Source organism: Ursus americanus, chromosome 18 (genome assembly GCF_024610735.1).
Source record: "Ursus americanus isolate L20-20 chromosome 18, mUrsAme1.1.p, whole genome shotgun sequence".
Classification (NCBI taxonomy): Eukaryota; Metazoa; Chordata; class Mammalia; order Carnivora; family Ursidae; genus Ursus; species Ursus americanus.
Window position 1 is genome coordinate 8,025,767 of NC_142144.1, and position 27,205 is coordinate 8,052,971.

Sequence of the window (27,205 nt, forward strand, 5' to 3'; positions counted from 1 at the left end):
TCCATTTATTACTAAACATCCTTCTGGAGATGCAAACACAGGTTTTCTTTCATATAAATGGTGGATAACAGTGACCTTCAAATAGGGACATTACTAACACCTCGTCAGGAGGTAGTGAGACGAAGCGATGTGTGGAAAGCGCTTGGCACGGGGCCTGGTACACAGTATTCCACAGCACCCCACTCCAGCCTCCAGCTCGGGAGGACGGGGCCAGCCAAGAAGAATCATTCCTTATTTTAAAAAAGGGGGAACAGACTCCTGGTCTTCCTCGGCACATGGTTTGATGCTCTCAGCGCTCAGGATTAGACAGGAAGCATCTTCCACGCCCCCCACCCCCATCAATTGCGGACACAGCATGGAACTCTGGGACTTCTTAGGAATAGCAGGATGGGGAACTCCCAGCAACACAAGAGGGGCCAACCACAGCTCTTGATAACAGAAACCCTATGGCTTTTGTGAAATGCTCCTTCAGTGCCGGGCATCACGTCGTCTGACCCTCAAAATGACCCCATGAGCTGGAGAATTATTGTTTCCCCCTCTCACAGATAAAACATGGAGGCTCCGAATAGTTAGGGCCCAGTAATGGCCCTGAGGTCATACGGCTTGTTCCCGAGTCAACCTGACCTCAGGGCCCATGCTTCTCTCCTGGACTTTACGGCCCCTCTTGAGCCCACTGTACGTGACCTACGGGGAGAAGGTGGCCTCCCCCCTGCCCCAGTCAGACAAGCTCTGTTCCCAGGACCCCACACCTGTCCCCACTCACAAGCAATCTCACGTCTCCGTAGGTTCTCAGTCTCCTCCTGGGTAATGGACATCAACTGTTCCATCCTTATTCTAGAACAAACAAATCCACCCATGTACTCAGCAGATGTAACACTTCCAACAGGGAGTCCTGCCTCCTTCAGGAAGTCCTCCTTGATGTGGCCGCCTAGACAAGCTCCTGCTGCATCCTGCACTTCCACTGGGCCCGTTTATCTGCGGTCTTGCAGGCAGAGTTTTTTGCATAAAGAGATGAACATTCCCTTCGGAAAATGGGCAAAGGACACAAACGGCCACTTCACGGATGCTTAAATACGAGTGACCAATAACCACCCGGAAAGAGGCTTACATCACTGACAGCTAGGAGCGGAACTCCTCACGGACCAGGTGGGGGAGGCGGGGAGGCGCCAGCACTGCGGCCGCGCTGAACGTGAAGCGGCCCCGCCACGGGCCCTGCGAGGAGCGGCAGCCGGGAAAGCGGCTTCCGGAAGGCCATTCGGCAAGACCCATCAAAAGGTCCTCTATTTCCTTCAAAAATACCCATGTCAGTGCCCACGGGCATTTTTAGGAGATAGTCACTAGACTAGTGCTTGTAATTATGAAACACCGGGAACCTACATGTCCACAGCGAGCTGATTCGGATATAGTCACATAGTAAATACAGCTGGTACGCACACGGTCTCTGGCGGGAAGACATCCGCGATACAGTACGTGAAAATTAAAGGTAACTGCATGGCCGATGTGCACGCTGCGTGCGTGTGCGTTGTTCCCGCGGTCAACGAGTCCTAGCGGCTCGGACGGGACAACATCGTCTCATCTTTCTGCAGGGTCGCTTTCCGTCGGAAGCAGCATCTGAGCACCCCTGCCTCCCGTCCAGGCTCACGGGCTGCCCGAGGGAAGGCGGCACTGACCGGACCCGCGGCCCAGCCCAGGGAGAAGGCACTCGGTCAGCGGGCGCCAGGTAAACCGGCCACAACCGGGCACAACCGGGCCTGGCCTCCACCGCTCCCAGCTAAGGGGTCCGGTGAGGGGTTTACTCCGCAGGGGTTCTCCTCCCCCCCCCCCCCCAGCAGCCAGAGCAGCCAAAGGCCGGGAGCAAAGCCCAGAATGCTCTTCTGGGATTCCAGGGAACCAGGAGGGATTCTGGATAATCCTTCTGGGGGGAGGGGAGCGAGGAGGGAAGTGGGAGGGGAGAGTCAAAGAAGGGGGCTCTTCCCTCTCAGCTACCCTCTCTCCTAATTACTAAAGAAGTGCATCCCAATGAACCCGGAAAACACAAAGGAAAACACCCAAAGATCACCACTAATTCCTGCCTCTCGGAAGGTCGGTAAGCCCCTCGGGGTGGCCCCGTGTGCTCTGAGCAGACACACGCGTGTCTCGAAGAAATCATACACCGCTTTGCTTTAACTGTAGCCCCCTCTTTTCTACTTTGCAACAGATTGTGTTTCCCTTTATAAGAAATGGGTTTTTCTCTAATTTATTTTTTACTGACCCTACAGTTGGACGTCATACATATTCTCACGTCTCAGTTTTTCTCAGGAACGTACATGTGTGTTAGACTTGCAGGCGGTGACTCTTTTTAATTCAATATTCCCTAAGGAGGTGACTCTCCTTACAGCTTCAGGAGAACTTTCTGGCCTAATCCTTGAGAATCACAAGGCCTTCTCTCCCTAAACCTCTCCCCCGACCCCGAGGCAACACAGAGGAAGTGCTAGAGCGAAACACTAACCTTTCATTTTCCAGCGACTTCAAGATCTCAGAACTTTTCTTTTGCCTGTGGAGAAAACCCAGACCGGAAAGGGTCACTGCAGTTGTCACCAGCAGGCCTGTTTCCAACAGATGTGCCCTCCCCTTGCTGCACTGGCTGTGCAGAGGGGGCTGAGGACTCGGCCGGGGTTCTCAGCCCAGAACCTCGGGACTCTGTGTCCTCGGACCAGGTACTCAGCCACACCAAGCCCCAGTGCCTCGTCTGCAAAACGGGATCGTCATAAAAAAAAGCTTCACGGAGTATCTGCAAAGAGTGAATGAGAGAATACACACAAAGTACTCGGCACGTAAGCAGCACCCGACAAACGGCAGCTTTCCGGGAGGCCTCGGCGGGGACAGCACGCCGCGGGGCACCTGGCAGGCCCTCCGGCTCGCTCGGGCACCGTGTGACTGCCGCGTGACGGAGTGAGTGAGGGAAAAGCAAAAGGAGGTCTGGAAGCAACAGGGGATGCGGCAAAAGCCCGTTTCTGGAGGCCTTCCACAAGGGACCCCAACTAGAGGTTCTGGAGAGCTCTGTCTGGCTTCCTTTCCCCCAAGCCCACGAGACTGGCTCCTGGCAGCGCTTACCCTGGAGAGGATTCGTTAAGGCAAATCTCACTACGGCTGACCTCAGCGGGGCAGGACGTCTCACTCTCCTGTTACACCCACTCGTGCTACGGATGGGACGCTCGGGAGGCACGGGTCTGAGGACAAGCTACAGACCAGGTCAGGCCCAGAGCAGATTCTTTTCTGTTTAGGCCGCTGCAAAATGCAGCGCCAAGACTGGACCCTGACAACAAACACCTCGCGCAGGAATCGAGACTAGAGACGAGAAGGGAGAAATGGACCCCTATCCCGGGCTCTTCAAAGGGTACCACGTCAGAGGTCTCTGGGTGTGGGGAGTGGGGGCCTGACCTCTGGTTCTCCTGCAGGAGTCTCTGGATCCGGTTGGAGATGTTCTGCTCCGTCTGCTTCAGCTGCTCCTGCAGCCGCTGGCGCTCGGCGTCCAGGTGGCGCTGGTGCTCACTCAGGCCCTGCTCCAGCCGGGACTGCTCCTGCAGCGGGACACGCAGCCGGCCTGAGCTGGCAGCAAGGGGCCTGTCCTGCCAGGCCTCTCTGTGTGATCTTGGCCCAGGTCTTCCCCTTGCTAAGCCCCGGGCTGTCCATTACACACGAGGAGGCTGGGCTAGGTGATCGGTAAGGCCCCCCCCCCCCCCCGGTCCTGGAATATCAAGGGAGAGCTTACTGCCACCGCCTCCCCACAGCAGAGGCCCCCTGGCAGGGAGTGTGCGGACAAGCCCGACCCCACTTGGCCGCTCACGGACCTCCTTGACCGTCTGAAGGATCTCGTCCTTCTGATTGTTGCTCTGCTGAAGGAGCTGGGCATGCTCTCGCTGCCCGAGTTCCAGACGCCGTTCAAACTCCAGTTTCTCCAGCATCTTCTGTTCCTGCAAGAATACAGACCCTGGGGATGGCTGGCAAGGCTCTGCGGGCGTTAGGACATGGGAGCAGGAAGAGTACACACCTCTACTCCCAGTGCTGCAGGCTGTCGGTCTAACACTGAGCGACACCCTCCATGCCCAGTGCCTCCCATTACCCCCCCCCACACCCCCACCCCCGGGCCCAACTGTAATGAAACATTCTGTTCACTGGCAGAGACTAGTGGTTTACAGTCTGGGGTCCCTGACCTCCGACTGCTCATCTGTGAGGGGGAGACACCCTGTCACCACCGAGGCTGCGTAAGGATGTGGAGAGGCAACGTAGTAAGAGGGAAGTTTTAGTTTACCTAATTTAGAGACGGGCAGAACTTGTTCCCTCAAATCTTTTATAATAGATCTTTGATAAGAAGAAAAGTGACCAAGGACAAAAGACATTTTCTTACCTTCCTCTTCTCATAGTCTGAGAACCTATTCTGGGGGGAAAAAGACAGTGGTCAAGACAAGGTGGCAGCAGTGGGATTCCCGGCCCCATGGCCAGAATCGTGGGGCAGCCAGACACCGGCTCCACCCCCAGAGCACTGCCTCCGAATGGGGGGGAAGGGTAGTCGGATAAAGGGTCCCAGAGGGTTCTAGCAGACAGCAGGGCAGAGAACCTGGGCCCGGCACACTGTAGAAAGCTCTTCAGGACAGTTCTGGGGGTGCAGCCCCGAGAAGCTGTGGTGCTCCGTAAGGGGGACCAAGAGGTGGGATGTGTGGTTCCCTGTCCGTACAGCATACCCGAAGTGCCCCCAAACTCTAGCTCACCAAAACACTAACACACAAAGGAACACATTCGAGTTCCTGCAGAATTGTTCTACTGAGTGAAAACCCTGGCAATAATTGGGATGGTTACTTCAGTAAGTCGTGGTGAATCCATGCAGTGGGGTCACACAACTATCACGTAACGGGGTGAAGGTGGGGAGCTGCAGAGAAAGAGGTCTGCCACCTTTCACTGAGTGCAACAGGATTCTGTTCTTGCAAGAACCATGGCAACAAAACTCAACTCCAAGTTTTGGATCTGTTGAGATACAGAAGGTGGGACCGCAGGGGGCAGGGTGACATTCCCTTAGTTTACGTATTTCTGTATCGTTCAGACTTGTAACGAGGAGCATGAATTACTCTTGCAGTTAAACATTAACCAACACACAGATGTTCTTAAGGGGCCCTTGTATTTAGTTACCCAGCTGGGAGGCCAGGAGCGATCTGTCTGAGCTGTAAAGGTAGCATAACAAGGAAATAGAGCTTGCCCCAGGCTGAGGTAGGAGTAAAACTTTTACAACTAACTTTGAATTATACAGATAATATCGGAATATATTTTCCTTATAAAAAATTAAAACACAGCATATAAGGTATCCATGGACCATTCCCCGGCCTGAGCCTGGTTCCCTCCCGCCCCCCTGCCGTGTAACTACCATTATGAGACCTGAGAGCACGCATCTACTTCCATGTAATTTGTGTCTTTGGAAAATACAGAAGATCTGTCTGTGTGTGCTCACATATAAATATGTTTTAATGAAGCAAAATTCACATTCTGTAAAATTCATTCTTTTTAGTATGCAGTTCTAGTCACGTAACGGTCACTACAATCAAGATAGAGAACCACTCCATTACCCCCCAAAATTCTCTCGAGCCCCTTTGTCATCAGACTGTCCTCCTACCTCCCCAGCTTAATGGCTATTGCTGATCTGTTTTCCTATATATTTGGACCTTCTTTCTGAACATAAAAAGGGCACTATATTCCCTGTGTTCTGTAAGCCTGCCCTTTTCACTTACCCAGATGTCCTGTGATCCAAGCCTGAATAGATCAAGCACATAGTAGGGACAGGACACAGGTGGCTCAGCCTTTGCCCACTGGCAGACATTTAGGGGGCTTCCGATATTTTCCTACTGCAAATAAGGCTGCAAGGAACATTCCTGTAAATGTGTCCTTGCCCAAGTGTCCCTCTGTGGGTATGTACCGAGAAGCGGGACTTCTGGATCATGGGCGACGGCCATTTAAATTTTTGACCCATATTATCAGGTTATCTTCCACAGCGGGAACACCAGCTTCCATTCCCAAGAGCAATTTATGAGGCCACACTCTGGCCAAGAAACTATCAAAGTGACATTTGTGCCAGTCTGAGGGAGGAAATGGTATTTTGTTTTAGTTTACCCATCTCTGATTACAAGGGGAGTTGGGCATTTTTTTTTCATGTTTACTGATCATCAGTACTGTTTTTTGTTTTTAAGTAAGCTCTGTGCCCAACGTAAGGCCTGAGCTCACGACCCTGGGATCAAGCGTTACGTGCTCTACCGACGGAGTCAGCCAGGTGCCCCTCATCTGTGCTGGTTTATTCCGTAAAGTACCTGTTGATCTTTGCCCCCCCCCCCCCTTTTTTCTGCTTGGGATGGTTTTCTGCTTCTTACCTCTTTGTTTTTTTTTTTTTTTTTTAAAGATTTTATTTATTTATTTGACAGAGATAGAGACAGCCAGCAAGAGAGGGAACACAAGCAGGGGGAGTGGGAGAGGAAGAAGCAGGCTCATAGTGGAGGAGCCTGATATGGGGCTCGATCCCACAACGCTGGGATCACGCCCTGAGCCGAAGGCAGACGCTTAACCGCTGTGCCACCCAGGTGCCCCTGCTTCTTACCTCTTTGAAAGAGCTCTTTATATATTCAGTCTGCTAATCCTACATCAGAAATGTTTATTGCAAATGCTTCCTGAGAGTATAAATGGACGCAATTTCCCTGGATAGAGATCTCCCCCTCTCTAGTTCTCAGAAGAAAGATTAAACTACAAAGGCACTCATGGTGGCACTGTCAAACAGGGAAGGGGGACACCAGGGAACCTGAGATTAATTAAAAAGTCCTCGGAAGATAAGCAGCCAAACCCTTGGCAGTTGGTGCCCCCCTCCCCACCTGCCATCAGAGGCCTCGGGCTGGGGGCCCTCAGCGGGAGCACAGGTGATGACAGAGGCAGCTTCTGATTGGCTCCAGTGCCAGGTGCCCCCGGCAAACCCTGACCAAGCTTCCTCCTCTAGGACGCCGGGGTGGTTAAGCGTTTGCCTTCGGCTTACGTCATGATCCCAGAGTCCTGGGATCACGTCCCATGTTGGGCTCCCTGCTTAGTGAGGAGCCCGCTTCTCCCTTGCCCTACTTGTGCTCTCTGTCAAATAAACAAATAAAATCTTAAAAAACAAAAAAGCAAAACAAAAAAAACTTCCTCCTCTACGCCCGTGCTAGGCTTGCTCACCGCCGGGACCAGGGAGGGCCAGCCCCTCACTGCGCTGACAGGGGGGCCTCCCTGACTTCTTCACAGAGAGCCGGAGAGTATGACAGGCGTCCTGTCCAGCAAGGGGCACCGAGGCAGGAAGCACTTGCTGAGAGACAACAAGGAACAACACAGCCACGACCCCCACGCTCGCAAAGCTTCATCCAGCAGGGGACACAGACATTAAACAAATCATCTCCCACGTAATTCTCCATTTAGAGCTGCGATAAGTGTTCCCAAGGAAACATGGGGGCACCCGCAGAACATACAGCAGTAGACCCAACCTGGGCTGATGTGGCGGGGAGACTTCTCGGAGGACATGGGATTCAGACACAAGGGAAGGAAAAGGCAGAGTTAGTGAGAGGTGAGCAGGGAGAATTCCAGATGGGGTGTGGGGTGGGGACTGCACGTTCAAAGGTCCTGAGGGGTCAGGGAGCAGAGAGGAGCCTGGTGCACCTGATGTCTGGTGGGGTGGGAGGTGAGACGGCGCAGGCTTTGCGAGGGCATCTCAGCACGCTGGTCTGGACGGAGGTGAATTCCAGTTTGGAGGAGGAATCCAGGTTCTGCAGTTCCGAACATTCCCCCAGTGCCCGGGGCCCCGCGTCAGCAGGCAGTCACGCCTTACCTGCCACTCAGCCTCCTCCCTGGAGACTCTGCCTGTGGGCCCATCAGGGCTGTCCCGGGAGGTGTCGGCTCCGTCCTGCTCCAGGACTGGCAGCAAGTACTGAGAGGGAGGGTAATACTCCAGCCCTGACTCTGCAAGAGAGGACACAAACTGACCAGGAGGGAGGGGACACAGCCGTCAGCTCCTGCAGCCTCCCCAGCATCCCAGCCCACCTGCCTGGTCCACTGCTCCCCTGCCCTGGACTGAACCAGACTCCCCATCTTGCTCACTAGTCCTGACGCCAGGGCCTGGAACGTGGCAAGCACTCAAGTGTCAGCTGAGTGAATAGATGGGCTGGCCAGCTGCCTCTTTACCATCCACGTGAGAATGAGGTGATGAGAAAGTCCTGGAGATTAGTGAAGAAGCCTGGGTCCATGATCTCCTGTGTGTATGGGACCTTGGGCGAGACGCTCACCTTCTCGGGCCCTGCATAATTTTCTGCTGTATAACGTGACAGGGTTCATACTCTTTACCCATCTTTGAGTGAGTTGCTTGCCTTATTCTTGCTGACCTACAGATGCTCTTTATATATTGCAGCTAATAACCTCAAGCCTATAATACATGACTATCTTCTTCCAGGTGGTAACCTTTTTAACTTAAACGATGGATCCTTTTGAGGTAAAGAACTTTCAGGTTTTAATATGGTCAAAGCTGTCTTTTGAAAATCTAAGCGGTGAAAAAATACTAAAAATCACCAGTAGGCATATGAAAAAATATTCGAATAACCAAGGACACGACATTACAGTAATAGTAGGCTGCTTGGTTTATCCATCAGAATAAATAAACTTAGAACAACTTTAAAGATGACACTTTAAAGACGTTGTTTGTGGGAAGGAGAAAAGGGTCCTCAGAAGCTTCTCTCAGGAATCTCGCGGGCGCAGTGCACAGCGCTTGGCCCCTTTCACCTGCCAGCCCCACTGCCGCCTGCGCTACAGGGATACGCCACATGCCAGAGCGGGGTGGTTAAAATGCTCGCAACGGTGGAAGACGGAGGACTGGAAATAACCCTCTGTTCACCGTGAGGGGGACGCTACATAAACTGTGGGGCGCCACACACGTGACACACTAGGCACAACCTTAAGACAAGACAGACCCGTCCGCTGTGGGATAGGAAAAGGCCCAAGACCTACTCTCGCGTGAAAAAAGCGGGGCTCAGAATCACAACAGTGCGTTATCTTTTGTGGGTTTTAAAACATGTTTTTAAAAGAGCAAACCCCCAAACTTTACATACATGTGTATACCTACTACACTGTGTAAATAAATTGAAGTATCTCTTAAGCACATTCACTGCTTTATTCCTTGTCTTCTGCATACCTAGAAACCGCATACCTGAAAAACCTTTCTAAGGAAGGTAAAGGGTCGGGGCGGGGGGATGGGTGGAACAGGTGAAGGGGATTCAGAGTGACGAGCACCGAGTCACGTACAGAATTAAGTCCTCATGTGGTGCCCCTGAAGCTAACATGACACTATGTTAATTATACTGGAAGGATCTGGCTGGCTCGCGCATTGGCCCGGGCGCACATTAGCGGCACCTGTTGCTCGAGGACTAATTTGGTAGGTGTGTGGCCTGAGTCGCTGTTGTGTGACGTGTAACTTTTTTTGAAGCTGTCACACACAGGCGACAGCACGGAGCCTTCACGTACAGCCTGAGGAATGTTTAAGAGTGAACGCACCCTTATAAACAGGACTTTTTGATGGCTGGGTCGCACGCACGGGTGACCAGTTCCCCCACCGAGCGGGATCTGGGCTGTGCCCGGTCCGGGCTACTATGAACGGTGCTGCCGCGAGTATTTCCGTACTCGGCTTTCTGACATAGAGTCACATGCACGTTCCCTGGACACGCACGCAGGTGTAGAGTTGACGGGCCACAGGGCGTCTGAACGATCAGCTTGAGGAGATGTTAACAGTAATTTTTGGAGGCAGTCTCCGACTTCCACCCCCACCCGCAGTGAGCGCGAGCTGCTGTTCCACACGTTTGTTCGTTCTTGTACTGACGTTAATTTAGCCATTTTAGGGGGCGTGGTAGGACTGACGTGTCTCTGTGCAATTTTAATGTGTTTTCCTATTGACAAAACTGATGTTGGGCACTCTTTTGGGATACTCTTGGCCATCTGGAGAGTCTCTTGTAAAACTCCTATTCAAGTCTTTTGACAACGACAGTGCGTTTTCCTTATAAATCTTTATCTGCTAGAAACAGGTGCTTTGTTGGACATGCATGTACTGCAAATATCCTTTCCAACTTCATGGCTTGCCCTCTCTTTCCCTAAATGGTGTCTTTCTGACGTTAGTGAAATGTAATTTATCAGCCTTCTATGGTTGGTGTTGCCTGTGTCCTCTTGAAGGAAGAAATTAAGGTTCTTTTTCCCACACGGATATCCAATTGATCTGGAATCATGTACTGAAAAGACTTTGCTTTCCTTTCTCATTGCTTTGCCATGGCACCTCTGCAACCCACAGCTGACCGCACGTATGAGTCTTGGCCCTGTTGTACAAGTTCCCCAGGTGACAGAAGCCCCCAATTAAGACCAACCGCTGGACAGGAGGTGGCCGGGTACTCTGCCCTGCCCCCCGGGCACCTGGACCAGTGGCAGCCCTGGGTTTTAGCTGCACTACTACTCCTCCAAGTCTGGTCTACCGTGGCCTCGGTCCTGGATGACCCTGATAACCTCTTAGCTGGTCCCTGGCCTCCACGCTTGCTTTCTCCAGGCCCTTCTCCCTGCAGGTGGAGTGAGCCCTCTCCTGTGTGACAGCAGGCCCTGATGGCCTCTCGAGCTCCCCACCCGTTTCCCTCCCTTTGTGTGGGTGCCCAGCCCCTGGCCTCGTCTGCCTCACGCTTCCCACCGCCCTACCCTCTAGGCCCTTCACCATGCCTCTCCTCCCACCAGCAACGGCCTCCTCTCCTTCCTAAGTCCTAAAGGTCCTCAGCTTTCGGCCGAGCCACTTTCTCGGACCTTCCCGGACGCCCCAACCTAACCAGTAATTCCATTTCCTGTGACCATCTGCTTTGCCTGTGTCTCCTGCCAGATCTGGAGAGCTCCGAGCAGGTGGGGACTGTGGCCTCCCTGGTCTCTGCCATCCCCTGAGTCTGGGCTGGCACCGGGGGGCTGCTGGGTCCACGCTTGCTCACTGAGCAAAGGAGGCAGGGTGGCTGGCTTTACCTTTGCAGAGGAACTGCTGAATGGCCTGGGTGCCGGCACTGCACACCTCCTGCGGGGGGTAAATCATGGACGAGGCGTCGAGGCTCAGAGTCTGCAGACACAAGAGGAACCTCGTTATACGTGTTGTCAACACAATCCCTAAGCACCCGGTTTAGTTACGAAGCTGCGTGCTTACTGTCTCCTCGCCTGGCGGAGGCGCTTACCTGCCTGGCTCCTGCTGCGTCCCCAGCACCTAAACTAGTGTGTGGTGTGCAGTCAGCATGTGATTCATGTTTTTGGATAAACATAAATAAGCGGGTAAAATAGGAAATTGTAGGACAACATATAGAATAAGATTCTATAAAATTTGGAGGAATATATACCAAACTCAAAATGGTTTCCTCTAAAAGGTAGATTCTGGGGTACTTTCAACATGAAATTGGAATTTTTTAGCAATATGATTTTTTTAAGTAAGAAAAAACCCAATGTTCATACGGGCACAAATGCACCTGCTTCCAGGTTTATGAGGCCCAGGAAACGGGGACCCGGTTCACACAAATGACCACAAAGCTGCCCACAGCCATGCTGTGAGGTCGTCTGTTGTGTTTGTTGAACCAAGCCCTCTTGCTATCCTCTCACTTCTTCCCAGAGGCCTCCTGGGAAGTTACGTAAGCCCGTTTCAGGAGCTCATACCCTCTCTGCCGGAGACAGACAGGCCCGCCTCAGGGGAAGGCCTGAGGGACCAGGTCGGAAGTGGCTGAGGTGGAAAAGCAGCTCAGACGCCCCCCAGCCCTGGTGCGCACAGCCCTTCCACCTGGGAAACGCACACTGCAGTGGGGAGCCTGCCTGGGTGTGGGGGGCCTGAGAGCAGCAAACCCCATCCTGAGAGGCCGCATCTAGAGAAAATTCACCCACATGGGTAATACCGGTCACCAACAGTAGAGCGTGCTGGATGCTGGGGCTGACCACCTTGTTAGGTGGCCACGAGCCACGCCTGGCCATGTAAGTTTACATTTTAACTAAAATGAAGGTGAACTTAAAGCTCAGTCCCTCGGTGGCACCAGCCACGTTTCAAGTGCACCGTAGCCACAGGGGGCCGGTGGCTACCGCATGGGACACACAGATTGCGGGCGTCCCTGTTATCGGCAGCGGCAGCAGCTGGACAGCGACGCCTGCGGTCATTCGGCCCCGCTGTCAGCCCCGGCCCGTGCTGTCCCAGCTGTGTGCCCTTGAACAGGGCAGCCGACTTCCCTGAGGCTCGGCTCCCTCAGAGTTCAACGGGCACCAGATCGCCCAGCGGCAGGGCCGTTTGATGGGCAACAGGAGACAACACGTGAGAAAGACCTGGGCCTTAACCGAGAATGGCCGCTTACGGTCTCATCCCGAAAAAGGGTTTGTCCAAGGTGCCACCAAGAAGCTCAAAAGCTTTTTTATTTTTTTGAAGAATGGATGTCAAGTACGTCACTCTCAGAGCTCCCACGAGCTGACTTACGAGGGCTTCAGAATATGAGCCGCCGTGCGCCGTGCGCTCGGGTCCGGCGGCCACTAAGCACGTGGGGCTCAGTTTATTTCAGTACAAACCAGGGCGCCTGGGTGGCTCAGTCGGTTAAGCGTCTCACTCTTGATTTCAGCTCAGGTCATGATCTCAGGGTCGTGAGATCGAGCCCTGAGTGGGGCTCTGCGCTCAGCGGGGAGTCTGCTTCTCTCCCTGGCCCTCTGTCCCTCCCCCTGCTCTCACACATGCACACTCTCTCTCTCCCAAACAAATAAATAAATCTTTAAAAAAAAGGTACAAGTAAACATGTACTTCCTTGGTCATACTAGTCACACTTCCAGTGCTCAAGGGCCACTGTGGCTAGTGGCTACCGACTTGAGACAGCATAGTCACTGGGCATTTCCATCACTGCAGAAAGTTCTGTTGGACAACACTGTCTAGCCCGCTGAGGGAGAGGGGCTGGGCATCCTGTCCCTTCTCAGGCAGGCTGCCACAGCGGGAGGGACCAGCCGCTGGGGTCAGCCCCCTTCCTCTGCTATCTACATGCTCACCCACCCACTTCTGACACAGACGCCGAGGCTCAGCAGTCTGGCCTGAGAGGTAATTCACTGATGGCTCATCAGAGGATTCTGGGATTTTGGCCAGACCATGTGTCATCGTGGATAGATAGGGCCCTGCTCCAGAAGGTTGAGTTGCACAGAGGTGAAGCGCAGAGACCCTCAATTCAGACCGCCTGCTTTTCCATCCCAGCCCTGCTGTCGCTAGCTGTGTGGACCCTCTGCAAGCTCCTTAAATCGTCCATGGCTCAGCGTCTTCATCTGCAAATGGGCACGGCGGAATCCGGCTGGCAGGATTTTCCCGAGGATGTTCCTGAGGATTCAGGGAACTGACACCTAGCCTCGTAAGCACCAGATAAACGTGGGCTGTCTTGTCATCACGACTGTGAGAGCCCCCACCTTCCCTGAGCAAGCTGCCTTGTGTCAGTGTCGGTTAAGGCCTGAATTGTGTGCGCCCCCAAAACACACATACTACGTCCCAATCCCCTGTACCTCAGATATCACTGTATTTGAATATAAGGTCTTTAAAGAGGTAAACAAGTTTGAAATGACGTCACCAGGCCGGGCCCTAATCCAGTATGACTGGTGTTCTTATAAGAGGAGGAAATTTGGACACAGGCCCATATAGAGGGAAGATGATGTGAGGACACACGGAGAAGACAGCCATCCTGGAGCCAAGGAGAGAGGCTCAGAAGCAACCAACCCTTGATCCTGGACTTCCAGCCTCCAGAGCCGTGAGAGAATAAACCTCTCGTTCAAGCCGCCAGCCTGTGGCACTTTGTTACGTCCACCCAGGGAAACCAATACAGGGATCCAAGAAGGGCCTGTCCCGCTCCTTGCTCTGACGAAACCCGTTTCTGCACCTCCAAGCGAGGCTGCTCTCCTCGTCATGGAGCTCTGGGCTCTGTGCGATCTGGACCCTCCAGACACAGCAACTGCCAGCCACGTCCGATCCCCCACTCCTCCCCTCACACATCCCGCGCTGTCCACCTCCTGCACTCCCCGTACTGTCCCCTGCACCTGAATGCTCCATTACCCGTGTCTACTTCTCCAAAGCGAGTTCCTCTCTCAAGGTTCAGCTCAAACACCACAGCTCTCACAAAGTGTCAACCCCACCAGGATTCAGCGTCGTCTTCACTCCAGAAGTGTGTTTTCCTGCCACCATCATGGCAGCAAAAGTCACATAACGACAACTGCTCGGCATCGGTCTCTCTGCGAGCTCCTAAGGACCGAGCCCAGTGCCCCATGACCACGGCAGGCGTTCAGGAACGTGGGAAGAGGGGGGTGGGTGCGCCAGAGAGAACCCCAGGCGAGAACGGCTCCGCACTTACTTCCAGGGTTCGGACATGCGCCAGCAGCTGTGGTAACCTCTGAATCTCATTCTCGCTGATGTCGAGAGTACGCAAGCTTCGGAGTTCCCCCAAGGTGTCTGGAAGCTCCTTCAGCTTGTTATCTGGAGAGATCCCAGTGGCACAGCTCAACCCCCCAAAGCCCCTCCACGAGCTTCCTGCCTGACGCCGCCAGGACTTGGGGGCACGTGGGTGCCTCGCTCTGGCCCCGGGGCATGTGCAGGTCCTGAGACCTGAGGCTACAAGGAAGAGCACAGGGGCCCAGTTTCAGTGACCTGGGTTCAAGCTCTTACTCCACCACTTACTAGCTGGGTGACTTTGGAAAACGGACTTTACCTCTTTGGGTCAGTTTTCTCATTTGTAAAATGGGGATAACGATACTATTTGGGCTCATAGGAACATCAAGGGGTTCAATGAAACTGTGCATATGAAGCCCTCAGCACAGTGCCCGTCGCACAGTAAGTGATCAGTAAACACGGTATCATTATTATCATTTAGATGTTACCAGTGAGTAAACTGAGGCATTTTGTGCAAAAAGTGCTTAAGGACAACAAGAGGACACGAGGGAGCTGGGGGCACGGGAGGCAAGCACCCTTCGTGTGACCCTGGGCTCTGTAACTAGCACACTGGGTGGTCTAGAGCAAGGCACTGCTCCTTCCTTTCTTCACCTGCCAAGTGGGGAGCACACCTCCCTGCCCCTACCCCATGGACTTGGAGGCTCGCTGCATCGCTGACTGCGGAAGCGCTCCTCCCCGAGGGTGAAGCGCTCGTTGTCAGAACCCTTACTGTGGCTGCCGGACGGCTCTCCCCCAGCTAGGCCGCCTCTCCGGCCGCTCCTCGTTATTACAAATACGAGGGCCCGAGTCCGGGAGCCCGGCTGTCAGGACTGTCTGTCCTCCTCTCTGTAAGGGCCTGAAGAGTCACAGGAACTCTCCAGATGCCCTGTCTCTGGTTACCATGGAGACAGACCCCCCCCCCCCCACAGGGGGTCAGTCCAGTTTATAGGGACGCTCCAGGACTGGCTGTCCTCATGCTCAGGGGTTCCAGGAAGAGCGCTCTGTGGCTGCTGGCTGAGACAGCCCCGAACTGACTGCAAGTCATGGGGACGGGGCGTTCTGGCCCCTACCTTTCACATTGAGGGTCTGCAGCTGGGTCAGACCCCCAATGGAACGTGGGAGATACGTCAGTTGATTCCTTTCCACGTTCAATACCTAAGAGAGAGGGAAAAATGACCTGAGAACGCAGACGCAGAGAACAGTGTCTAGCCCTGCTTCAGGCCAGGCAGCATCTGGGCGCCGCACACACCTTTAACTCCTCCCGACAGCCCTGTGAGGAAGGCGCCCACTGCTGTGATCCCACGTGAGAGATGAGAACACAGGCTCAGAGCGGTGAAGTCACGTGCCGAGAGCAGTGCCAGGCCTTGACCCGGTTCTCACTGAGGTTCCATCACTTATGCAGACCACAAAATGCCCCATGATGGCCCCACAGTCAAGCAAGGACGAAGAAGGGCCGAGCAGTTTCAGGGACCTGGGGGAGGCAGCATGCGGCTCTAGAAATCCCAGTGTTGGGGGAAGGAAGCTGAGCTACGTAAAGGCGGTGGAGCTGCCCAGGGCCTCGAGGCCGGCGGCTGGTGGTGCCCAGTCGGGAACGCAGGCTCGCTGGATCCCGCAGGCCGCGCTCCCTCCCGGATGCGTTCCCGCTGTAAGGAGGGGAGCGGGGCCAACAGGGCGGCACGCTAAGTACTCATTAAACATGGATGCGATGGAAAGCTAAGCAGTCATTAAAAAGAATGTGGCAGATGAATATTTGATGAACCAAAAGATGCTTAGGAGTTATTGTCGGGTATCCAGAAGTTACAAAACAATGACTGCAACGATCCTATAAAAATACGCATGTTAAAAAAGAGTCCCCAGAGCTCCTACACCCAGGTGTTCACTGTGGCTTCCTAAGGGCTAATTCCTACTGTTCTGCCGCGTGTTCTGTGTGCCCTTGGGCAGGCGACGGCCATCCCTCTGGACCTCAACTCTCCCATCTGTAAAATGCAACGACGTCACCCACATCGTAGGGCTGTTCACCCAAATCATGTCTCCTCCACGCTGGAGGCGGCGTGCGAGACGGGGGTGCTGCCCTCCGAGGACACGGCCCAGTGAAATCAGCACACCCGTCATCAGTAACTACACACTGCCAGTAGCGCTCCCAAGAAAACACGCTGGGGCTGAGACAGGGGCGCAGGAGGTGGACCCGCTTCGACAGCGAGGCTCGGAGGGCTCTCCGGGACCTCTGGGCTCAGAGAGGATGAGCCGCTCAGACAGAGGAGATGTCTGCATGGAGAGGCCCTGCCGCGGTGGGGCAGGAGGGCCAGAGGGGGTTTAAGAGCTGACTGCGGGGAGCGAAGGGGACAGGAGAGGAGACTGGAAAGCAGGTGGCCCCATCGTACGGGGTCTGAAGGGGCACAGTGCAGAGAACGGATTTTAATCTAAGTGTGAAGGAAAGCTGCTTCTTCCTCTGTCAAATGGGGCTAAGCCAGCCCCTGCCTGACAGGGAGGCTGCAGGAAATCAACAGATAATATGAGGGAGATGCGTAGTTCCACGTGGCCATGCAGGGGACTAAGACTGATCAGAAGTGGCAGGATGAGTCAGAGTGCTGAATTCATCATTTCCTGCCTCCTTCCTCATGGAAGCTCATGATGAAATCCCAAAACACATGCCAAAAATACGGTATTGAGACTCCCACAGCTCAGACTGCCACGGCCAGGGCATCACCGAGCTTCCTGACAGGAAACGGGCAGGCGGATACGGCACCAAGGGCGGCCCCGGCCAGAGCCCAGCCAGAATCCTCCAGGCTCGGGCAGTTTCTCACTTGCAATCAGAGGCAGGTGTTCTGTGTCCTGCAGCCATACCTGGAGGGCGGTCAGCTGCCCTATGTCGTCAGGAAGAGCTGACAGCTGATTGTCGTGAAGATCCAGCACCTGCAGGAGGAAGACAAGCTTCGGGGTCACAGTCGCCAACTGAGAGAGCCCGCAGATCTCAGGCTTCCGGGAGGCGAGAAGACGCCGGGGCCTCTTCCCTCCTCTGGTCTTGAAACAACACCAGCCCCTCCTCTCCAACCACGTGATCATTCCATCTCAGCTCCTTTTTGAGAATATACCATTTCTTTCTTCTTTTATCAAATATTTATTTTTAGCCATTGAGTGAAAACAGTTTGCTATGAAATGGTATGGATAAGTATTCATGTTAAAAAGGAAAACTCTCATAGTACAAATACATATTTACGTAGGACAAGACTACCAAATATGCAATAATATACGGACGGTGGATCTCCGGAGTGTGAGACAACAGGCATTTTTCCTCCTTTGCTTAACTGTGTTCATTTTTTTTAACAATACAAATGAGCAATACAGATGAGCAAAAAAGGCATAAATGACGTATGTAAGTATGTTTCATTTATGTATATATAAAATAGAAATATCCATAAGTATAAAATGTATATTTAAAAAATAAGATGTTATTTGTTTCACTATAAAAATAACAAGTGTCAGACCAGAACAATAAAGAGAAGTAAAAACCACCCCAACTCCTACAGACCAGAGTTCACTACGAAAACCACTCTGATGCCCAGTGCTGCCATCCTTTCCCTCTTACTGTGTGTACCCACTGTCACAGCTCACGTTCATGAGCCAGAATAACCCCGAGGTCACGGGCCATGTGTACCGTGAATACGTCCCAGTCCCTGTCCTGGGGAGGCTGACAGTCAGGAGGAAGTCAGCCCAGATCACGGGGCTTTCACTCACTGACCGCATGATGCCTGGCGTCGCTCCGGGGCCTTCTTGTTTGGGCCCATCAGACTCACGCTCTCTGTGAGTTCACCTGCCCTGGGTTTAGGCTTCGCCTCTCTACCTGGTGGGCAAGGAACCTGTGGCTGCTTCTCTTTGTAAGCCCACCCCATGCACGGCACTCAGGTGCCCCCCACACTGTGCTAATCCAGCCCCAGCCTGACCGTTCGGTTAGGCCCGCCTGGCATGAACTTCAACAAAGGGAGCTTGGCTGTCACGTGGTACGCCGGGCAGTGTCCCTGACCCCTGGCAGAAGGGCCCCAGTACCTTGATGGTTACGAGACTCAGGAGGCTGCAGGATTTAGGGAGCAGGGAAGTGAGGTGGTTCGTGTGCACAATCAGCACCTGCGTGGGACAGATTTGCGGTGCGTTAGCTGCACACGCAGCCGCGAGCAGGGAGCCGGCTTGGTGCAGGACACGCTGCGGACCCCGGCTGCCCGGTGCTCTCCGCTCCCCCAGACACCGCAGTGGGGGACGCGGCTCGGGATCGCAGAGCCTCCCAATGTGGAGTCAGATGACCTGAAAGCCTGTCATTTCAAGGATGAAAGGGGTCTTCCAGGCCTAATGCTGCCTTCCATCCCGAGAAGGGTCCCCGCGCAGCTGTCCTCACCTTAACCTCCCTCACGTCAGCATCTTCACGGGGCAAACAGAGAATAAGAAAGTACCTGGCTCCGAGGGCTGCCGTACGATTCACAAACCAACAGACAAAAAGCACTAAGCCCAGGGCTGCCCTGGGGTCCAGTGCTCAATCCGGGTCATCTGTTGCCATTTTTTTGGCATCGACCCCCGCATAGAAACTTCTAGTGGCAAGGAGCTCACCAGGCTGTTGGTATGGAACACTTTTTACCTCCCTCCATTAGATAACTCAGTTAGAATGCTCTTAGCTGTCTACGTCTAAGCTGCGATGCCTTTCTGAAAAATCATTCATTCCATTCTTAGTCTCGGCTGGGTGACCAGAATGAAATAAGCACAGCTTTCGTTACTATGAACAATGAGGTCACCCAGTGCTTACTGCGGCAGGCATCATACCCGGTGCATTCCTGTCTCCATCTACCTCCCTCCCTACCTGTCACTCTTCTAATTCTCATGATACCTCTGTGAGAGAACTAGAACTAGAACTAGGAATGTCTTCATTTCATAGATGAAGAAACGGATGTCAGAGTTGGCGGAAGTTGCCCAACTCACGAGGGGCAAAGCCAGGATGTGACCCAGGACCATCTGACACCAAACCCAACTCTTCTAACTGTGCAAACACTTGCTTCAAGCTGAGAGGGGGAGAATCAAGGAGAAGGGAGACGTCTACACCAAGAAGACAGTGCCTGAAAGTCCCACCTGATTTCAAACAAGTAAATGTGCAATAAACGAGTCTATGAAAACGAAGATCCCCCTCACCTTCTTCTGTAGAACTTTGCATGTTGCAAAAGCCCCAAATGGAATCTAAGATAAGAGAAAGAAGAGTCAGTGCCTCCCTCCTGCCTTTTGTTTTCTGAGTGGCACACATGTGAGGGAGCCATGGGGCAGGAGGTGATCAAATCCTCATGGGTAGGGCAGCGCTAAGCAGAGAGGGTGGTGGGGGAGGCTGGTGAGGAATGCTGCTGGGATGTGGTCAGCCCTCCCCAGCCCTCCCCTGCAATCAGCTGGCAGGAGACTGCCCTGCCCGGCCCCGGCGCACACACCATCCCCATCATGAGCTCTATCGGGGCAAAAGAAAGATCTCTGGTGCTAGGCAGAGGATGGAGAAACCTAGATTCTTCCAGTTCCCTAGAAATCTGCGGGTACATTTTCTGGACTCCTTGATTCTCATAGGCTATGTTGAGGCCACCGATCATCTCAATTCTTTTGAATAAGAACAAAATCCAAGACAACTTCACCTGACTAATGCTTCTGGTGTTTTAAAAGCCCCAGTCCACATCTGTCTTTCTCAGGGACATGTGATCCAAGAAAAAAGGACAGATCAAATTCACAGCCAGAACACCACCCCAGTTTACCTCCGAGAGCTCACATTTAGAGATGTCAAGAATGTCATCAGCCCCAGCTTCTTTGGCCTGAGGATAAAAAGAATCATAATAAAAAATGTGTTCAAACAAAACACCCTTGCGGAGCAGACAAACCAGCCAAAGAAATACAGGACCAAGCAGCTGTAAGAGACCACAGACACCGTCTGGTTCAACTAATCCATTTTGCACGTGCACCAATGATCCCTGCTTCAGTGCGGCTTGGGGTCCAGCACGCAAGAGCAAACGAACAAGTAATGACAACTGCCATCAGTTCCCTCGGGAGGGAAGTGGAAGGCACTCCCAAGTACCAGACAGGAGGCCTCACTGGTCTGCTTTGAGTCACAGATCGCCTCTGGGGGTCAGGGAGGCAGATGGAAAAAAGGGAGCATGCGGCATGTTTGGGGGCAGTGTGGAGCCCCATTCCATGAGAGCAGAGGTGGAGACGGGACTCAGAGGAAACCCACTTTCCCTCACCAGACACATCTGATACTCCAGGCGTTTCCGAGCCTCTTCACTGGGTTTCCGCTTCCGGAAGAAGAGCGGCATTCTTTCTTTCTCCCCCCGGAGTAATCTTCAGGACTCTAGGGCATTGGACAGAAATCAGGGCCTGGGGAATTTGTCACACCTGGGACAGGCAGCACACTGACACAGAACACATAGCTCGTCTGCTGGACTGTGTGACCCTTGATGGCAGCGTCTGTGCCACGAGCCCAGCACGGCAGGTCTTTCTAAGGATGCTGTTTGAGAATGAGTCACAGACGGGCCTGATGAATCGCTTCTAGTTCCTGAAACACTGTCAGAGCGGCATCGGCAAGCCAAACACGGCATCAGCTACATCATAAGCAAAGAGATCTCTTAGTTGAACAAAAATTCCAAGGCCGTCCTCAGACACCTTACCACTCTCACAGCTACTGTGCCATCTGATTGTCATCACAGCTCAGTTTAAAGTGATGAAATGGACAGATGAGCTCCGTGATCTGGTTTTACGTCCTGGATTGTAGCAAAACCAGTGTGGAGCTCTGCTCCTTTGAGTCCTGATACTGTGGGGTTTGCCCAACTCCTTCATGCTCGAATACCTTAGCCCACACTAATTACAGTGTCCTGAACTCAGACGCCAGGTGCTTACTGCCTACCCAGATCTGTAAATATCAGCGCTTGATAAGGGATATCAGTGGGCCCAGGAAGCAATCATCCAGGGAAGCTATGGTTAACAGCACAGGCTTTGAGATGAAATGTAACTGGGTTTATGGAGGTTCCTCAAAAAATTAAAAATAGAAATACCCTACGATCCAGCAATTGCACTACTAGGTATTTACCCCAAAGACACAAAGGTAGTGATCAGAAGGAGCGCCCGCACCCCAATGTTTATAGCAGCATTATCAATAATAGCCAAACTGTGGGAAAAGCCCAAATGTCCATCCAGTGATGAATGGATAAAGAAAATGTTGTGTATATATACACAATGGAATATTACTCAGCCATCAAGAAGAATGAAATCTTGCCATTTGCAATGATACAGCTGGAGCTAGAGTGTATAATGTTAAATGAAATAAGTAAGTTAGAGGAAGACTAATACTATATGATTTCACTTATGTGGAAATTAAGAAACAAAACAGATGAACGTATGGGAAGGCAAAAAAAAAAAAAAAAGTGGTAGGCAAACCATAAGAGACTCTTAACGATAAAGAACAAACTGAGGGTTGATGGAGGGAGGTGGGTGGGGGATGGGTTAAATGGGTGATGGGTATTAAGGACAGCCCTTGTTATGATGAGCACTGGGTGTTATACGTAATGAATCATTAAATTCTACTCCCAAAACCAGTATTAAATTATATGTTAACTAACTAGAATTTAAATAAAAATTGAAAGAAAAAAAATGTAACTAACTGGGTTTGAATCCCAGATCTGCCATCCACCAACCATGTCACCTTTGTTCAATCTCTCTGAGCCTCAGTTTCCTCTCTGTATAATAATCTTACCAATACCTGGTTCTGGGAGGATCCAGTGATTTCATATATGTAAAATTCATAGCACATTACCCGGCACATAATCACTGCTCAATCAATGTCAGCCACATAGCACTATACATCTGACAAATACTTATTCAGAGCTCACTACAGCTAGGGAGAAGATGCAGTTTGAAGAAGATACGCACCCAGCCCTCAAGGGGAGGGGTAGAGATCACAGGTCTCCGCCCATAGGGGCGTGGGCAGTCCGGGGAGCCTGCCAACCTGCAGAGCTGGCTCAGGCCCCTCTTGTCACCCCACCTGCCAGCAGGGATGGGGAATAGTCTAAAACCAGCCCTCCCCCATCCCTCCCTGATGACAAGTCTTACCCTTCTGCTCCCCAAGGACTAACCCTCTCTCATCCCCTCCCCAAAATCCAGCCCTCCCACCACCTCCCCCATAGTGACCATCTCTTCTCCAGCCCTCCCATAACATCAGCTCTTCCCAACCTGCTCTCCGATGTCCACCCCTCATCCATTCCTTCCCCCGACGTCCAGCCCAATGGGAAGAACCACACCCATTCTCCCCAGGCTGGAGTGGGGAGAGCCCCACCTGGCTTTGTGGGTGCACGGATGCTCCTTCCCACGGGTGGACCCGAAGGCAGGCAGATCACTCGTAGGGCTTGGTCATGGACACCGGGTCGCAGACCACCGGGCACGAGCCCGGGCGGAGCCGGAGTCTGGTGTCCTCCAAACGCAGGAGCTGGGGACCGAAACTCAGAATCTCAGAAAGTCATGCAGACCAGGATGACGAAGTCTGAGACTCTGAGAACCATAGAATCTTGGAATTAAGAGTTGGACCAAATTCAGACCCGAATGAATTTGTTTCGATAACCAAAATGCATACATCACAAGGGAGCTGAAAGGGGGCCGGTGGTCGCCACTGTCCTAGGGTCTCGGAACCGGGGTGCGGACCCCTTAGGGGAGGGGCGGGGATTTGCCATTGGGCCACCGGGACCAAAGGGTGACCCTCACGATAAGGGAGACTACAGAACAGAGTGACCCTGGAGCAGCCCTCTCTTGTCTGCCCCCCCCGGGCGAACCTCCCCGAATCCCCCCTTCCGAGCCCCTAGTTACAACTCACCGCGGAGCTGGGTTCTCCAGCGGTCAGCCTCAGGCACCTGCCCACAAGCAACATGGCGGAAAGGGCGTCGCTGGGAGGGTGGGCGGAGCCGACGGTTCTCGCGACAGTCGCGCTTTCCTGCCTATATCCGGCGCAGTCAGAGGGCCATCCGGTCTTTTGGCTTTCGGCTCGGAGGAGGCAAAGGTGCAACTGTCTTCGGTCGTCCCGAATCCGGGTTCATCCGACACCAGCCACCTCCGCCATGCCGCCTAAGTTCGACCCCAACGAGATCAAAGTCGGTGCGTGCTTTAGATGTGGCTGGGGTGCGAGATGGAGCATCTCTTCTCCCCGCAGCCCGTCGGGCTTCAGGCCCAGGCGCCGTTGCCTTTCCCACGCCGGGCTTTTAAGCTGCTGCCTGCTAGAGACCTTTCCAGCGCTGCGATCAGGGCGCTGTGAGGTCCTGGCCGAGTCTCGGACTCATTCTGGGCCTCAGCTTCCCCACGTGTAAATGGGGAGGGAGGACCGGACGACCCGTGGTGGCTTTGCAACCCGCACGCCTTAGGGTAAGGTTTGTGCCCGGGCGCTTCCCCCCTCCACTGGGTTGGCCGGCGGCCGGGCTGCCTCCACGCCGGCCCGGTGCAGGCCTCGGTAGCCGTAGCTCAGCCGAAGACCGCTGCCCCACGTGGCGCCCGGAGCGGTCCACGCCAGGGAGGAGGCGGCTCGCCCGCTGCGGGTTGGGTGGCCTTCTTGGCTCCCTGCTGAGGCTCTTGGTGCTGTTCCGAAATTGACAAGTGGTGTGGCCAGCCCCAGAAAGATTCGGAGAGAAGGCTGTGGCGCGGGGGCTCCCTCTGCAGCGACACTGATGTTTTCTTTCTCCCAGTGTACCTGAGGTGCACCGGTGGCGAGGTCGGTGCCACGTCTGCCCTGGCCCCGAAGATCGGCCCGCTGGGTCTGGTAAGTCATCCTCGTGGAGGGCGGTTTCTGGCTTGTGCAGATGAGCCCGGATCTGAGGTGCCTTCCTCGCTTGCGGATTGGCAAACCCCTACTACACCTCTGAGCCTCTGAAGTGCAAGTGCTTCCATGGCAAGGTCATGTACGAGATTGCAGGGTGCTGATTCACTCCCCCGGGTCAAGATCTTAACTGCGACCTACCTGAGGGGTGGGCCAGAGGTCTTGCAGGAAGGTTTGGAAGAGTAGCTTAGTGACGCTGGGCAGCCTGTGTTTTCTAGTCAGGGAAATGGGCTTATCATTGATAGGCTTAAGTATCGGTGAAGAAGATTAAATGGGGTGTGGTTAAGATCCTGGTGAACTTACCTAGTAGCTTGTATACCTCGTTAATATGACGAGCTTCACTGATGATCCCCGTTTACCCACTTTTCCATTTTATGCTTTTACTGAGCTTGCATTTCACTGACTATCATTAGGCTTTTATTCCTTGGACACTGGTCTCCTGAACCAAACATTGTTCCCACATGGTCTTGTTTAACCGGTGTCTGGCACGTTTCCTTGGCCCACCGTTTAGCTGGCACCCGCTGAACATCTTTCCTGTTTAGGCTGGTGGTTATTAGGAAGTCTAAGTAGTAAATGCCCAGTTCCCATCCTTGGAGAAACCTCGTGTCTTTAAAACTCTCTAGGTGATTTGAATGTAACCAGTTTTGGAAATACGTACATTATTGCATGGGTCCTTATGGGAGGGTAGGTAGGTAGGTAAGGAACTTTGCCATGTTATGACCCTGGGCCTGCAGCCCCAAACAAACTTCACCTCTAGCCTCATCTCTCCAGTGTCTGCCCCTGCGGTAGCCATGCCTTGATTTGGTAGGTGCAGTTAACGTGCTTCAAACAGTGCCCTGTGTGCTGGCTTGGGGTGTTGGCCAAGGGGGAGGGATGAGTTTTCAGACTGCACTTAGAGCACAGTGTGATGATACACCTTTCTTTCTCTAGTCTCCGAAAAAGGTTGGTGATGACATTGCCAAGGCAACCGGTGATTGGAAGGGTCTAAGGATTACTGTGAAACTGACCATTCAAAACAGACAGGCCCAGGTACTTGGTTTGAGTAGGAGGGCCGAGGGGGCAACCCTCTGGGATTCCTGGGGGGGGGGGATTGCCACCTGCCACCAGTGGTGAGCTGAGGGCAATTCTAAATGTGGGGAAGGCTTTTTTGAGAGCGTGGATCAAGAAAGCAAAGATGTGGGCCTAATGCTAACTCTCGTCACTTGTGTGACATTGGGGAAATCACTTGGTGTCTCTTGGGCTAGGACATGTTTCAGATGGTGGAAATAACTCGAGAATGTACAGCAAACCCAGTCTGGCCCGTGTATTTTGAAAGCCAGGGTGCATGGCAGGATTGACAGTCTCATTGGAGGGTGGCGTAGGGCTTATTCACATGGAGACTCTCTTCTGCAGATTGAAGTGGTACCCTCTGCCTCTGCCCTGATTATCAAAGCCCTCAAGGAACCACCAAGAGACAGAAAGAAGCAGAAAAACAGTGAGTGGCCTTTTTCCTGGTAATTTGTGAGTGGTGGTGTCTACTGAGTGTGATAACTTAGTGGCAAGTGTTCCCTTTAACGACACCTGGGGGCACGCAGAGGGATTTGATAACCTGTTAAGAGAGCCTGGCACCACCAGGAAGTGTCTTGTGGCTCTTCCCAGTCCCCAGCACGGGGCTGGCCCTACTCCGTGCATGCAGGAGGCAAACAGTAGGGTGAAGTAAGTGATAATGACACCAGTAATCAGACCACTTGTGAGCTGGTGAATGCTCTGAACAGCTTAACCCCAGTGACCTAAACTTGCCTTTTTTTCACGTTTAAAACCATCTCCTCCGTATAATATCGGCAAAGACTTGATTTTGCCCCAGCCACCCGCCACTGCACCGGGTCAGTTTCTGTCGGCTGGTGCAGTCCAGTGGTGAGCTGATAGTAAACCCCAGCTTAGGAAACAGGGTTGTTCTTCATGTGGATAACTCTGTGCCGAAAGCATGGGAACAGCCTGGAATAAAGACGAGGGAGCGCGTGATGTCGTCTGCTCTGGCCTTGGGTTGTGACCAAGCTTATGCTGTTTTTCTTTTCTGCAGTTAAGCACAGTGGAAATATCACTTTTGATGAGATTGTCAATATTGCCCGACAGATGCGACACCGATCTCTAGCCAGAGAACTCTCTGGTAAGTGGACAATGTGGAACCACCTGACTTGTTATATGGGGTGTATTCACTGGTAGCATTTCCCAATTTGAAGGGACGTTATCGTAAGACCCGCAATTGGGGTGCAGAATGGCTTGACATCAGTGAATGGGGCTGGATGTGTTTAAATCTGGTTATAAGGGACCCATGGAGACTTTGCATTTAGATCTTATGTAACTAAATGTAGTTCTGAATCTTGGATTGGATTGGAGGAGGAATGTCACTCCATAAAATAGGATTAATTCCTCCTTGCCTGCTGTGAAACTCCCAAGTATTTTCCCCGTGGTTATCTGCGGATTGTGAGGGACTGGAGCTCCTCTGATGCTATTTTCTTAATTCTAGGAACCATTAAAGAGATCCTGGGGACGGCCCAGTCTGTGGGCTGCAATGTTGATGGCCGCCACCCTCATGACATCATAGATGACATCAACAGTGGTGCAGTGGAATGCCCAGCTGTAAGTGACTTCTGTTTCACTTGCCTAAAGCAGGGCAAGAGCGGGAGGAAGGCTAAAGTATTCATGGAGACAGGATGGAACAGTTCTAGAAATGGTCAGTAGTGGGTGTGGACTAAGATTTTTTTTGTCCTACTGACACATTTCTTTTTTCTTTCCCACAGAGTTAACTACAAAGGAAAATATTTCAATAAAGGATCATTTGATAACCAGTGGACCTTTTGATGCAGCCTCTTCTGTGGGGG

The 27,205-nt window shown here is 52.9% G+C and overlaps 2 protein-coding genes and 1 non-coding gene across 6 annotated transcripts in view; 2 read left to right on the forward strand and 1 right to left on the reverse strand.

Annotated features, from left to right (window-relative positions):
• Positions 1 to 23,496, reverse strand: part of LRSAM1 (leucine rich repeat and sterile alpha motif containing 1) — a 37,852-nt gene extending 14,356 nt beyond the window's left edge. For 2 of the 4 annotated variants that reach the window (XM_087869357.1, XM_087869356.1), the window contains exons 1-16: positions 23,355 to 23,496; positions 22,824 to 22,973; positions 20,740 to 20,846; positions 20,257 to 20,313; positions 19,661 to 19,705; positions 18,536 to 18,613; positions 17,336 to 17,404; positions 15,562 to 15,646; positions 14,418 to 14,539; positions 11,056 to 11,146; positions 7,859 to 7,989; positions 4,388 to 4,417; positions 3,831 to 3,953; positions 3,421 to 3,560; positions 2,489 to 2,533; positions 764 to 834 (exon numbers count right to left, since the gene is read on the reverse strand). In XM_087869357.1, coding sequence (XP_087725483.1) covers positions 764 to 834; positions 2,489 to 2,533; positions 3,421 to 3,560; positions 3,831 to 3,953; positions 4,388 to 4,417; positions 7,859 to 7,989; positions 11,056 to 11,146; positions 14,418 to 14,539; positions 15,562 to 15,646; positions 17,336 to 17,404; positions 18,536 to 18,613; positions 19,661 to 19,705; positions 20,257 to 20,313; positions 20,740 to 20,811 — 1,159 coding nt within the window. In that variant the 5' untranslated portion in view covers positions 20,812 to 20,846; positions 22,824 to 22,973; positions 23,355 to 23,496. The other 2 variants (XM_045771061.2, XM_045771062.2) reach the window with 2 other exon arrangements.
• RPL12 (ribosomal protein L12) lies at positions 23,478 to 27,175 on the forward strand. Its single transcript, XM_045790906.2, has 7 exons — positions 23,478 to 23,632; positions 24,214 to 24,287; positions 25,275 to 25,373; positions 25,737 to 25,818; positions 26,404 to 26,490; positions 26,851 to 26,963; positions 27,125 to 27,175. The coding sequence occupies exons 1-7, from the start codon at positions 23,596 to 23,598 to the stop codon at positions 27,128 to 27,130; spliced, it is 498 nt and encodes a 165-aa protein (XP_045646862.1). The 5' UTR covers positions 23,478 to 23,595; the 3' UTR covers positions 27,131 to 27,175.
• LOC123788109 (small nucleolar RNA SNORA65) lies at positions 26,191 to 26,319 on the forward strand. Its single transcript, XR_006778413.1, has one exon. It is a non-coding gene; the product is annotated as a small nucleolar RNA SNORA65 (small nucleolar RNA).
• Positions 27,176 to 27,205: the final 30 nt, after the last annotated feature.